The sequence below is a fragment of the Cygnus olor genome, chromosome 5 (assembly GCF_009769625.2).
Source record: "Cygnus olor isolate bCygOlo1 chromosome 5, bCygOlo1.pri.v2, whole genome shotgun sequence".
Lineage (NCBI taxonomy): Eukaryota > Metazoa > Chordata > Aves > Anseriformes > Anatidae > Cygnus > Cygnus olor.
Genome location: NC_049173.1, coordinates 35,160,930 through 35,174,374, shown reverse-complemented (window position 1 = coordinate 35,174,374; position 13,445 = coordinate 35,160,930). Strand labels below are relative to the sequence as shown.

The window sequence follows — 13,445 nt, the reverse complement described above, 5'->3', positions numbered from 1 at the left end:
TCAAAAAAATAAGATTTATTAATATATTACACCCTTTTCCAGATGCTCTTTTTTTTTCATTTTATTTTTTATTTTTATTTTTTATTTATTTTTTGTGGAACCTAATGTGTATATATATATATTGTTGTTTTTGTTTGTTGGTAGGTAGCTCCCACCTCGTTTGTCTGCTCAACCCCCCAAACAACAACTTGTAACCCAAGAGTTAGCAATCGCTACTCCTGGTAATCTTCTTACTTTGCTCAGTTTCTTCTTGAAGCTCTAACATTTTATTTTAGCTCTAGCAAACAGGAGTGCCAAGCTTCAGCATTCTGTCTTCATTACAACTTATCTGAATTCCCATTTTGTTCTTATTCTCTCTATTATTTTAGTATCCAAGGAGATTTTACTGTTTTGTGCCATTTCTGCCTGCGTATTAGTGCAAACTTGTTATTTCAAAGGTTTATTGCCACTTAGTTTGCTGTCTCCTACCTAGCATGTGTAGATTCCAAGTCTTTTTTGGGGGGTTTTAACTCCTTTTTTTTTTGTTTGTTTAAAGGTCTATAGTCTTGTTCATCTAAAGCAGGTGGTTTACATTAGCATAACTTCTTCTAAAAGTCTCATAGTTAAACAAAATTGTAACAATAGTTCAGCTAAAAGATGCAGCCACGCAAGATGCTTGCCTCACAGCAGAGGGGACTGCAGGCAGTCCTCTCACTGCTTCAGCTTGTTTGTTGCTATCTTGGCATCACAGCCTTGTTTCTCTTGCAGGACTACATCAGAAACTGGACTATACAATTGCTGCTGTTGATGCTAAAACATGAGGAGGACTCTTCAAAATTCATAGCAGTTGCAGTCTATACTTGGCTGTTGTACAAACAGCACTGCTGGTTAGCAGTCAGCTGTGCTATTAGATAGGGTTGGGTACAAATTTGCAACACATTCAGATAAAAACAGATGAAGCTCTGTATTGATTTTTAATTGGCTCATTGGCGATGAGTAAAACTACAAAATTCACAGTCAGTTTTTTATATTCTGTGCCTAAAGTTGACGCAGTCGCAATATATACACAGTAATTCTAAGTGACAGATTTCATTAAGATAAATGTGCAGTGATTTCTCAAAATTACTCCCAAGATTTCTATACACCATGTTAATTCTTCAGCTTACTTTAAATCTGCTCTGTTCAACACATCTAATTCAAATTGGGCACCTGTATTGGCCTTCCACAGGTACAGTAACCTAATTGCTACTAAATTAATATTATGCCATTTTCATGTAAGTTTTCCTAATTGTTTGACTCTTCTTGATATAGAAGGCTGACCACCTGATGTGTCACCTGCTTTGTCAGTGGAATGTACAAAGGAGTATTAGTAAGACTGCTTCATCTTTGATTTATATACATATGAATATCTTTGAAATCATAAGTACTTAACAGACTTTCTGGCAAAGATTCAAGGCCATGCTTTCTTGAATCTTTCTCATCTGGTAGCATGATACAATTTTGCTAAAATGTGCCCCAACATATGATTGTTCTCCTCATGCTCCTTTAATCTGCTGCTGACTGTATTTTAGGTCATTAAGTAAAAAATGAGTATGAAGCTACCATGGAAAGGTACAATCGTATGTTCTTAAGGCATAAGAAAAACTTTGGGAGTATCTCTGGCCTGATACACTAAGGAAAATCTAACAAATATACCTGAAATGGTCACCTGCAAATATTATTCCATCCGTACCGGTATTTGAGGAATGTGTGAGTTGCTTGGAGGCTTGAAGCAGTAAGGCTGTAATGAAATAAGGCAGTTTTCTTCACAACAGAAATATTAGAAATTCAATAGTTTGTTAGTATGTATGCCTGCAAGGTCCAAAAGCATGCCTATTTGCCTATTTTTTTCCGCAGCCTCAGAAAGGTACAAACAGGGGAATGTGCAACTGAATTGTTTTGCAGCAATTTGGAAAACTTCCAGCAGCGCTTAGGCCAGCTCTGTCACGTATGGGTCAAGTCCCTAAATGCCCTCATCTTCTGTCAGAGAAGCAAATCTGGAATACACCGAACAGTTATAATACACTGTAGCAAGGTGGGGAGGAGAAATTTTAATTTTGGAACAAGGTATGTGTATAAATACACTGATGTCTCCTATGCTTGTGTGAAAGAGTTCATAAAATTTTGCTTTTCTGTAACCCAAATGGGAGACATATGCCCCTAGTCTGCTGAAGTATGAAGAATCTGCTCCAATGTATTTTAAGGGAATACGAAAATTATTAAAACTGTTATCCATACAGTGCTGACGGACCCAGATCGGCCTCCCGCGGGAGGAAGGAGGCTCACCGCCTTGCCTCGCCTCCCCTCATGGCGCCCCCCGGCTCCCTCCCGCCCTCTACCGCCCGCGGGGCTCCCCCCGCACCCCTCGCCCCGGGGCTCGGCCGGGCTGGGCCCGCTGCCGCAGCGCTTGCGCAGGGAACGGGCGGCGCCTGCGCGGCGCAGCCGGGCCGCGGGGGGGGGCGGGCGGTGGAGCGGGCCCGGGGGCGGCGGAAGCTTCGGTCGGGCGGCGGCGGCGGCGGCGGCGGCGGCGGCGGCCGCGTCTTTCGCTCTCAAAATGGCGGACGGAGGCGACGGAAGGCTGGGAGCGGCGGGCGGCCGGGTCCTTGCGCAGCCCCAGGAGCGGGCCTTGGTGAGGCTGCTGCCCGGCGCGGTTCCCCCTGCCCCCGCTCGGGGGCAGCCCGTGCCCTGCCCGCCCCGCCGCTCGCTCCAGCTGCCCCGGGGGCTTCCGGCCGCGGTGGAGAAGCGGAGCGGGCCGGGCAGGGCAGCGCCATTGTGCGCCGGCACCTGCGGGGGGACGGCCGCGTAACGGCGGCGGGGAGCGGGGCGGGAGGGCCGCGGCCTGCCCCGGCCCGGCCCCGGGGGAGAGGAGGGCTCGCCGCCGGCTCAGGCTGTTGCTGCCTCCCCGGCCCGGGTCGTGGTTTGGCCCGGGGGCGGTTATCCCAGAGCTAACTTTGAGGAAGCCTCAGGCTTTCCTGCATCCCGCAAACGATTTGGGGTGTGCGTGTGTCTCCTGTCCTTATTCTGATATTGGTTCGTGGTTAAAGGTTATCTTACTGCAGAGCAACTGAATAAACGGTCGTTGTTGTGCGGTGTGAGTAAAGCGACAGAAAGGGAAGCGGAGAAGGGGTGTGGATGCGGACAGCTATCTGTTTCTATGCTGAATAAAATCATCCTCGCTTTTCTCCGCAAATTGCTTTAATCATGGATTTAGTGTTCACTGAGCACTTCTTAGCATTGATCTGTCTAGAGGTAGTAGGTAAAGGGCTATGTGGGCTTTCCTTTACAACCCTGCAAAGTAACTGTTGCAAACACTCCTGCTAAAGTAGGTTAAAACCTGGTGGCTGTCAATTTGCTAACAGAAAGTTTGAATTTATATAGGGAATCTTACATTTTATGTTACTTTCTCCTGTTGTAATAAGAGCAACAAATAACCTGTATATTTAGCACAGTGTTGAAACTCGGGATACTGAAAAGCTGAGCACAGGGAAGCCTGTAGAATGATGGCATCCTTTAGGTCAAAAAGAGCTCTGAGATCGTCTGGGCCAACCTTTAACCTAGCACTGCGTACCGTGAGTGAAAAGAGGAAGATGTAAATAGGAAGATACTCAGGGGACTGTTCATGTGGGCAGCAGTGCTAAGCCATCAACCGTTGCGTGTCTTACTTTTCCTCAGAATTGTAAGGATCAAATCCAAGGGATGCAGTCTGTGCCTCCAGAGCCGTTTCTAAAGAGAACTGTATTTTGTGACTGTAACAGACCAACATGTGGATTTTTTTCTGCATTATAAACAGTTTGATTTTAAACTATTAATAATGTAATCTGTTTGAATTGTAATGTCAAAAAATGAAACCTGAGTTGAGGAACTTGTTAAGCTTGAGAGCCCCATATAGTCAGAGAGGTACTGGGGGCAATTGTCACAATTGGTGGCGAAGCAATAAGCAATCTGCAATATGTAATTGCATTATTTGGGAACATAGGAGGCTGAGTTAGCCCCAGCAACGAATGAAACTGATAATACTGGTACCATGAAGAGTACAGGGAAAGATGTTGAAGAGCTCCTCAGCTGTTCAGAGTTGATACTGGTCCACTCAGTTGTCTTAGTTTTTATGTTGTTTCAGCTAATTGAGAGTCTCTGTGCCAGAACTACGATTTCAAGTTCCAAGGGAGTCTGTTGGCATTGCGGGTGACTGCCCAGGCTCCATTGCTTGCCACATGTCCTAGTGAACTGCAGGAATTTTCAGAGTGAGTATGGGTTGGGGGTATTATCTTAAGGGGAAAGCAGAGCTAGGGATTTGGACTTAAATGGGGTCTGACAGCATTTATTAAGTCAGATTGCAGACATGGTTATAGTTGTGCCGGAGACAGCTGCAATCTGGAAGCAGTGTGTCCAGTTTACTGCTGTATTCAAGGTGGTACTAGTTAGATGGAGCTAACGTATCCTCTCTGACTCATGTTTTCACTGCATAGAGCTGGTCTAAATGTCCTTTTGCTGTGGTGCTAGGATCACAAGCAGACACAGCTGGCTGAATGGAGTGGCTTAAGCCTGACCAAACACATCAAATCTGTCCCAGTGTCAGTACAGTCAGAAAGACTTTTGCTCTTCTTTCTCATCTCCAGCTTTGAGGCAGGTGGTGCTTGTGGTGCTGGGTTACATGTGGCTGTGTGACACTTAGACTAGTAAACCTTCCTGGCACGCTGGGTGCTCAGTGCAGAATTACCCGAATGGTTCTGCAGGAGCCAGCCTGAGGCTGGCATGGATGGGGATGACTCAGGTAACCAGCGCTTCTGCACCCAGCCCAACTCTGTGGTTTAGCCTGTGCACTTAACTCTGACTCTTCGGGTTGGGTGATGGTAGTTGGGAATACCTGAGCTGGTTTTTCACTGCACTGGCTGCAGTCTTAAAGGTCCCATCTGTGCCTTTTTCTTCTCTGTAGTGGCTGTATTGCTTCTTGAGCTGAGCTGTCCCTGAAAAAGATACAGCTGCATTTGCTATACTGGCACTGACCTAGTTGTAAACCCTGTTACCCAAACTTCAGTTCCTTTAGTTTTCTGTTCCTAGCAGCATCCCCAGTTTGGTTGTCTGACTGATGGGCTGGACTTGGCTCATCTAGTAGCTGGCTAGCAGGCATTGCCGGTGGCCAAATAAAAGCCTGCTCTGCAGGCTGGATCCAGTCCTGTGGTTGTTTGTCCATCTGTATTCCAAGCAAATTCCAGTTTGACTCCTACCTGCTTTGGTGGCTGCTCTCTGGAATATATCACCAGGGTTTAGGTATTAAAATACTTAAAAGATTTCCATTCATACTAAATCTTCAATTTTTGATGTATGAGTACCTTCTTGGTAATACTTGTGAAGAAAAGGGATTTTTTTTTTTTTTCAGAAGTCTTTTGTCATCAGTCAATATTTATATATAAAATGTAGCTGTAAGTGGGATAGCGATGTAAAGGAAGAGCAAAGCTTTTTTATTAGGGTATCTCCTTCAAAGTCAGGAAAGTAACCTGATTTTTAATTTTAAATTCATGAAGCAAAGCATGATACAAGCACAGGCACTTGTGTGTTCTAAAGTATTTCAGATCTTCTTATATCGTTCAAAGTTATAATGTAGTTGAGAGAGTGCATGTGAGGAGCCTTGTGTTTGTAGATGTGTTGTACTCCAGTACTAATAGAGAGTGGATGTTCGTATGCAGGTTATTTCTTGAGACTAATAAAGTGTCTGCCAGATGTCTTATGTTGGAGTTGCAGTGACTTCTTTCAGTTTTAAATCTGACCTCTCCTGGACAGAGTTAACAGGGTTAGCACTCGATGACGTGTCCATGTAATTTTACATCAATTCATGTAAGGTAAATTAGTTTAAAACATCATCGCTAGGTAAACTGGCGTATCTCCAAATTGCACGTAGTCCAAACCACTGCTTTTAGAACAGTGCAGCGTATTAGCATGCCCACGAAGCAGAGGCTGTGAAGTTGCGACAGGTAACTGGAGCATCGCCAAGGTCCTGCCCATGTCCTTATGTATTTAGTATTCTATTGAAGTGCTTCCTTTTTGTTGTGGCATTGAGCAACGCTGTGGTTTTTTCTTCCTTGTCTGCTTTCATGTTTGCTCGTATTTCTTGGTAATTTTTGTGCCTTTTGTTAGTGCAGAAGTGAACTGTGATTGTGAAGGTACGTCAGTTTTCCTCAAGTTACAGTTGCTGTATGCTGCTGCGAGAGGTATGTGTCTCGTGGAGAGCGGAGCTGCGAGTGGATGTTGCTGATAGCCTGCGACTGCCTAAGTGGCTTCTGGATCCCAAAGCACTGGAGAAGCTAGGGATAAACAGATTGTTTTGAAAGGTGCTGCGTTATTAGTGCTGAATATTGATGGATTCATCTGAATTCTATAGCACATTAACTCAGTGCAGAATAAAAGTACATATACATTGGATCTTAAAATTCATGATGCTTGGAAAAATTGAATGAATGTATATCACAAGTCTGAGTACACAGAAATTAATACAAAAACCTGATATAAATAAATTCCCCACCCCAACATAACTATACCAAATGGAATTGCTACTTTATAAATATCCACTGTGGCTATAGTTTTTGAAATTAAGTCTGGTGCTAAGAAATTTGGTAGATATTATGTTCCCCAGAGAATAGGAGACCACAGCATGGATGCTAAGAATCAAACAAGGAAAGGAACAAAGCCTTGTCTTTGTTTCTCTAGAAACAAAGGGATCTCGAGTCTGTTAGATGAAGAGTCAGAACTTAAAGAAAAGGTTCTATTTTAAAGCGTCTTCCAGAATACTACAAATAACTCTGCAAATATGATTTTGCTATTTTTCTAGGGAGAATATTTTTTTCAAAGTATTTGCTGTACATGTTGTTTTGCTTTAATATCTAGTATAGAATTCCTGTTTCTTGTCATGTTACTATGTTAATTATCCACTGCTATCAGCCTAAGTCAGGTCTGACGCAAAAATTGGGGATGTGAAAGGTGTTCAGATTCCACGTCTCAAAGACTTGGGAATTATTTCTAGTTTCTTGCTACTTTGTTTTGCCTGTGGAGCCTACTTGGTAGTAGCCTGCTAATTTTGCAGCCTGTTTAAGCTAGCATGTCTAGTTGGCAGGCAGTTTGATAGATAACTACAGGCCATGATTTCACTTGAAATAGCTGCTTGGGTGCCTGTCTGCATCCAAGTGTTTATCACAGGGAACTGAAGCTGCGCTCATGCGAGTTTGGAAATGAGCGTGATTTGAAAGTGCCACGTGAGAGTCGGGGAGGTTGAACAGACCAAATCTGCAAGGTGACACCCTGAAGGTGACATTGGTTTTAGCTGTCCAGCAGCTGAAACAGTAACCGATCGTGCTGCTGGTTGATTCTGTTTCTCTGGTGGTTCTGCGAATCCGGTAGGTGTTGGATACTACAGGAATCAAGGTAGGTTCTGCTGTAGACCAGGCTTTAGTACTCTGCACTGTTATTAAGAGTCTCGTTCCCAGTGGGTGAACACCTGCATCATTAAAGCATCTTTTAACATTAATTGGCACCCTGCTTTGGCTCAGGGGCCAAAGTTTAAATGAATGTAGAGATCAAACACTTCTTTTATGTCTTCAGGTCAGAGTGGATGTTTTATTAGGACAATGTTAAATAATTCTGAATGATACCCGTGTTGTGCCAATAGAAAGTAACTTTTGAAACCAGACTTGCTGCGTTCAGTGTAATTACTGATATCCAGAGCAGGCCAGGGTTTGGTATGTGGCTGGTTCCCAGCTGTGTTATGTAAAGGAGGCATGTTACTGACTTGTCAGAAAGCAGATGTTTTGTAACTGAGTTCGAAGCAGTCATTTTTTTTTTCATAGCTTAGATTCTCCACTAACCCATTGGCTATACTTTGTGAGAGTAGATGAAACACATTGTGAACAACTACATGGTGCTACTGTGACAACACTGGTCATCTTCCAGTTTCATTCCCTGAGCAGTGTTGAGTGCCTGTCCGTCCCCCTCCCCATTTTTTTAAGAGAAATTTTTCTATTTGAATAGTACACTGGACAGAACTACAGTTGTGTATGTACAGGCTACTGGAGAAAACAGTATGTTGGTTTGTTTCCAGCAATTGAATATAAGGATTAGGTGCAAATTATTGCAAGCTGACATTTGTGTAATCTGTTTGGTACTTCAACAGTTTTGTATTGGACACATGGTATGGTGACATGAGATGATTTTGATGTTTTTGTGGTTCATGATGTGTTCAGGGTTGTTTATTGTAATTGTCTTGTTTATCATTACTCATCCCCTATCTTTATGGATCTGCAAAACTGAAATCAGGAAGAACAATCTTTTATTTTTTTCCTGAGATAATAGAACTTCTGCACCTAACAGCTTTTAATTTGACTTGAGGCAGGGAAGAACAAATCTGCTAATTGGTTTCTTGTACTTATTTGAAGCCTCTTTTTTGGAGAACAAGTATCTTTGAAGTTGAAATTGGTTGCCTTGTCTCCTTGTTATTTTTACTAAAAAAGTGCTTAGGTGTTCCACACTGCAGTTGGATCTTATTTTCAGTGTGTTAGAAAACTGATAATTTTAAACTAAAATAAAGAGGAGGAAAAGTTGATCTAAAAATTTAAAACCAGAACCTTACAGGGAAACGTTAGTTAAGAATCTCTTAAAGTTTGCTTTCAAAGGCAATTTTCAGTGGTCTGCACGCTTAAAGAACTTCTGTCTGTTTATCCTTTTGAAGTGTCTTTCATGATTGCTTAATTAGACAGACACTGTCAGATTCGAAGTTTTCTGGGATCTGTTGTTTTGCTAATCTGTTTAGTACCAACTGTTCTATGCATTGAAGTAAAACAGCCTTTTACATTTGGTATTTCTGTTGAATGGCACCTGCTCAAAATTAGCATGTTCCCAACATTTTATACATTTACTTCTGAAATTCTGCTTGAGCCTGCTGTTTTGACAGGCAGCTGGTATTGCCATCTCTTGCTTCACAGACTTATGCTGTGCACAAACTAGGCTTTTTTTTTTTTGTCTGCTTCTTTAAGCTGGAATATTGGACCAGGTATGGTTTTTAGTTTGTGCTACTGGCAATGTTTGTTCCTTCAAAATTTGCTATTCAATATTTTTAAGTACTAATATTCCTTTTTTTCACTGATGACATTAATGCATATTTCTAAAAATGTAGTCTTGAAATTTATGCAGTGAAAGACCAGCGTGTCAATCAGCGCGGTTAAAGTAGAGCTGGTTTTTATGGTAATGCCAAATGCAAATGATTAGTTTGAAAAAGACTTGAGAATTCAGAGAGAACTGTGCTCAGAATGGAAAACAAACTGTCATGGAGGTGATGGCTACTGAATTAACTAGGTAGTAAGCCTGTTGCAATGACAGAGACATTCTCTCATAGTGGTGTGAAATCTCATTTGACACTTGATCTATAGGTGAAAAGTGACTTGAAAGAGTTTACCTTTTTTTCCCCTTTTCACTGCGTACTTGGTTAGCTCTCATTCCTGTCATTTGTGGTGTTCACAAACTAATGCATTTGAAATGACAGATATTCTGCTCTTTTTATAGGAGTATTTGTAGGCAAATAGAATTCTTCATCCTCTGACGTTTTCTAACGTGATCCTTCTGTTTGGAAAAAGCTCGCAAACTGCCATTTCAGATGTAGGACAAAACTGCATGTTTGGCTGGAATTGACGTTGGTCAATTCTGTGTGCTTATACGTGTGAAAGGCATATTAGTAGTTTGTCCTCATGGAGGAGGACATGTTTTGATACAGGATAAGGGATGATCTGCTGAAGATTTTTTTTTATTGTATTGTAAGGTATCACTTCTGTAATCACAATCTTCTGGAAGGTCATTTAAGACTACAGATTACTGCTTTTGTTACACAGAGTAGTTCAGTTACTTGGACTTGGACAAAATGGATGTTATCTCTGCTCTTTTGACAAAACTATTCACATTCAAGAAACGTGTTCTTTCAGCTCCTGGTTCCCATCACTTCCCTGTTTCTCACAGTTTGAGAATTGTCATCCTAAGAAAGGTGGCTGCGACAGGAGCAAGTGAGTAGAGGAGAAGAAGAGATGGGGTTGGGGAAGGTTAGAGATGCAAAGTGGAAGGGAAGAGAGAGGAGGCAAGGAGTGTCTTTGACACACACTTCATTGGTGTCAGGTCCCTGAGTGTGGCATCCGCCCGCTGTTAGCAGCACCTGATGGGCACCATGCAGGTTTGCTGTCTCCCCAGGGATGCTGGTATTGTGTTCCTGCCATGGTTTCTCCCCTAGCTCCTTCTGGTGGTTGGCTTTGGTGGTTTATTTCTCGGTCATATCAGTGCCCCCATGGTTCCATGTTATGGCCTGTCTGTTTTTTCAGGTAGGTTTTCCTAAAAATGAGCAAATGAGAACACACGACCTCTCAGGACCCCCCCACGCCAGTGCTGGGTGGAGAGCTGCAGGGAGCGCCTGCTTTCTGCCTGCAGATGGCTTGCACGTTTCTTGAGCTTTTAGAGACTTCCAGCCCCCCTCACTCCATATGATGGGAGGAAATTAATTTAAGATGATACAGTATTTTATTTCCTCTTCAACAGCCAATATATGGTCAGTTAAGAAATCATAAAGAATTTACTTCTCCTAGGAGACACAGAAGGAATGGGATAGATTGAAATTTAGCGTGGTGCAGCTTTCAGAAATAAGAAAGAATATTCTTATTTCTCTTTCTGAACACAACGACTATTTATTGGATGATATACAGGTTGAGTATAAATTAATGTCTTTACCAGAAGGCAACCAGCCCACTTGAGAGAGTTCTCTTCCCTTCTTTCCTCTCGTTCCCTACTTCCTGTCTTCCATTCTCCAAAGAACATTTAAATAGAACTAAAAGCTTTGCGTAGGAATACTTGAAATGTTTTTGGGTTGGGCTGTGGGAACCCACTCTACACTTCTGGCAGATTTTCAGGAAAGCTTAGCCCCATGTTTCTTGGAGCTATTATGTGTTCTGTTCCAGCAACACAGAAGCTAAACTTACAGCATCTCTTGGGAACATTGCTTATTAAGACAGAAGAGCAGCAGGCTGGGAGTCTCTTGTGCTTTGGAAAAACAGTGTGCTGAGAGGTCATCATCCCCAGCTCCACTTGGAAGCAGATGCAGTAACCAGGTCATCTCATTGTCTGTGGCTTCTCTCTTCCATCCGTGTCTGCACCTGTTGCAGTTTAATTTATTTTTTTGGTGTTAAAGAACTGTTCTAATGCAGGTAGCAGACCTGAGAGCTGTAGATACATCTGGTATTTAATCCTTATCTCTGTCGATGCTGGGGGCAATCCATTGATTCGATTGATGTAGGTTTTATGTTAAGTCAGAAATCAGATTTTTATTTTTTGCCTTTTGCATATAATGTCATGCATTTTTGTCCTTTAAAAAAAGTTGAACGGTCAGCTTCTTTGAGGTTTCCCTCCAGTCCAAACTCTGCAATGGTTGCTTTGCTCATTTTCTACTTGCTGGCCTAGAGGAAGCTCCCCTTAGAGCTATTTGTGAAGTTGCATATATATTTTTTTCTTCCAAAAAAAGTCTTTGGGGATAAGTCAAGGTTGTATATGAAAAGAGTTTGTCCTTAGAAGGCCGGATGGGTGAATCTATCTGATTTGAAGGGGGACGGGGGGAAGCACTGTTTCTAAACAATGGGAATAATGTGAAAGAATATTCAGACTTGATGGATGAATAGATCAATTGGAGAGAGCTGTTTGGAGAGCTAGAGTAGTTGCATGTGAAATTAGGGTCTTAGATTTTGGCCTGAGGTTTTTAACTTTCCTAATATAAGTACGTTTATTCTCTTAAAATACAATTTCATTTCTTCAGCCTGGTTTCCCAAGGATATTCAGTTTCTAAAATCAATTGTTTCTTTCTCCTTCAGTAGCTTTATAACCCTGATGAGCAGTTCCAACAAAATTTTACTGAAGTGTAACAATTTCAAAGACAATTGGGTATGTTTTGTGGCTATCAGCAGGCTAAGGAACAAATCCCAGATTTATTTCCCAGCTAAGACAGGGAGGCCTCTGCTGCTGCTCTTCCCTTTTGCTGGCAGCTGAACAAACATCAAGATTTGTGTTTTGGCTAGGCTGCAGACATGCATGTAGCTGAAAATCAATTAAGTACACTGGTAGCTCCACAGTAGCATAGCACTTGCCATCTTTTGCCTCATGGTATTCTTAACAGAAGACTTCAAGAAAACAGAGGTTACTGTGATGGCTAATGAAAGGTGAGCAACAGGCAAATTTTTGGGAAACCATACTTTCTTGAGTTTTATTGCTCACAGAACTGACTTATGATATGGAAAAGAATTCTGGATTCACAGTAGAACTGCTTAATCCCATTTTCTGTATGTATTTCTTTATGCTTATCCATGGGTGTACTTTTCTTGCAGTGGTGTGACGAAAGATTCGACTTCCAAGCTACATTTTTACAGTGCTTGGCAAAACATGTGCCAAATATTTACTCAGCTGAGATGGACCCCCTGCTGGAGAAACAAGAAGAAATGGTTCAGGCAGCAATACTCTACCCCCTGGAACGTTACTTGTTTGGGGAAGACCCAGATACATTTCTAGAGAAACTACAACAGAGTGAAACCTCACAGCTCTGTGGGAAGGTGTTCAAAGGAGGGGAGACAACATATTCTTGCAGGTAGGAATTGAAGGTGTGTTATTATGAATGTTTTCTTGTGGGATAATGCAGTAAGTGGATTTAATAAATTTAGTTGCTTTGCTAACTAATTGTTGCTTGTGTCATGGTAGGTCTTTACTTTTCTGAAGCAAATACCGCCATCAGTTTTCAAAACAGTGAAAAAAGTGAGCAAAATTGTTTATAAAAAGCAGGTTATGGCAGAGAAATGAGAAAGGAAATGGAAAGGATACTAAAGGTACTGAAAGCCATTGATTAAAAAGATTGGATGATAGGGTCTGATAGGGGTCTGTACCTGGGTCTGAGGGATAACAGGCATGAAAATCTGTGCACTATGCAATACTCAACCTTTCAGAGCCTGCATCGGAATCCAGCATTTTTGAGCATCCTCAGTCCTCTGCTCAAGCAATACCTGTGTAAACAATGGTCCTTTCTCTCCTTGTTTCTCACTCTGGATTATGTTAAAAATGGCAACTTATTGATTTGGTATTATTTTATTCATTCACATGTCAGATCTTTGTGGTGGATTTAAAGTTTGCAACTGTTCTGGCTGTTCATTAGTCTTACTATGATGCAATTGTCATAGTTTGTAGTTTTCATTTATTTTAAGCCTAGAAAATTGTAGCAGAAATGCCAGAAGAGTATCAATAAGGATAAAGAATATTATTATGAATAAAAAATAAATAAAAAAAATCCAGCCATTAGAATTTAGGAAATGTCAAAAAGAAAGCTCTCTGTAAAAATAATTTGTGAATTATACTATTGGGTTTTAATCAGTTATGTACTA

The 13,445-nt window shown here is 41.8% G+C and overlaps 1 protein-coding gene across 4 annotated transcripts in view; it reads left to right on the top strand.

Annotated features, from left to right (window-relative positions):
* The first annotated feature begins 142 nt into the window (after positions 1-142).
* Positions 143-13,445, top strand: part of UBR1 (ubiquitin protein ligase E3 component n-recognin 1) — a 69,527-nt gene continuing 56,224 nt past the window's right edge. Inside the window, exons 1-3 of one of the 4 annotated variants that reach the window (XM_040557367.1) lie at positions 143-221; positions 748-1,348; positions 12,405-12,661. In XM_040557367.1, coding sequence (XP_040413301.1) covers positions 1,331-1,348; positions 12,405-12,661 — 275 coding nt within the window. In that variant the 5' untranslated portion in view covers positions 143-221; positions 748-1,330. Of the gene's footprint in view, positions 222-689; positions 1,349-2,469; positions 2,648-12,404; positions 12,662-13,445 lie in introns of those variants that run through there. The other 3 variants (XM_040557368.1, XR_005820021.1, XM_040557366.1) reach the window with 3 other exon arrangements.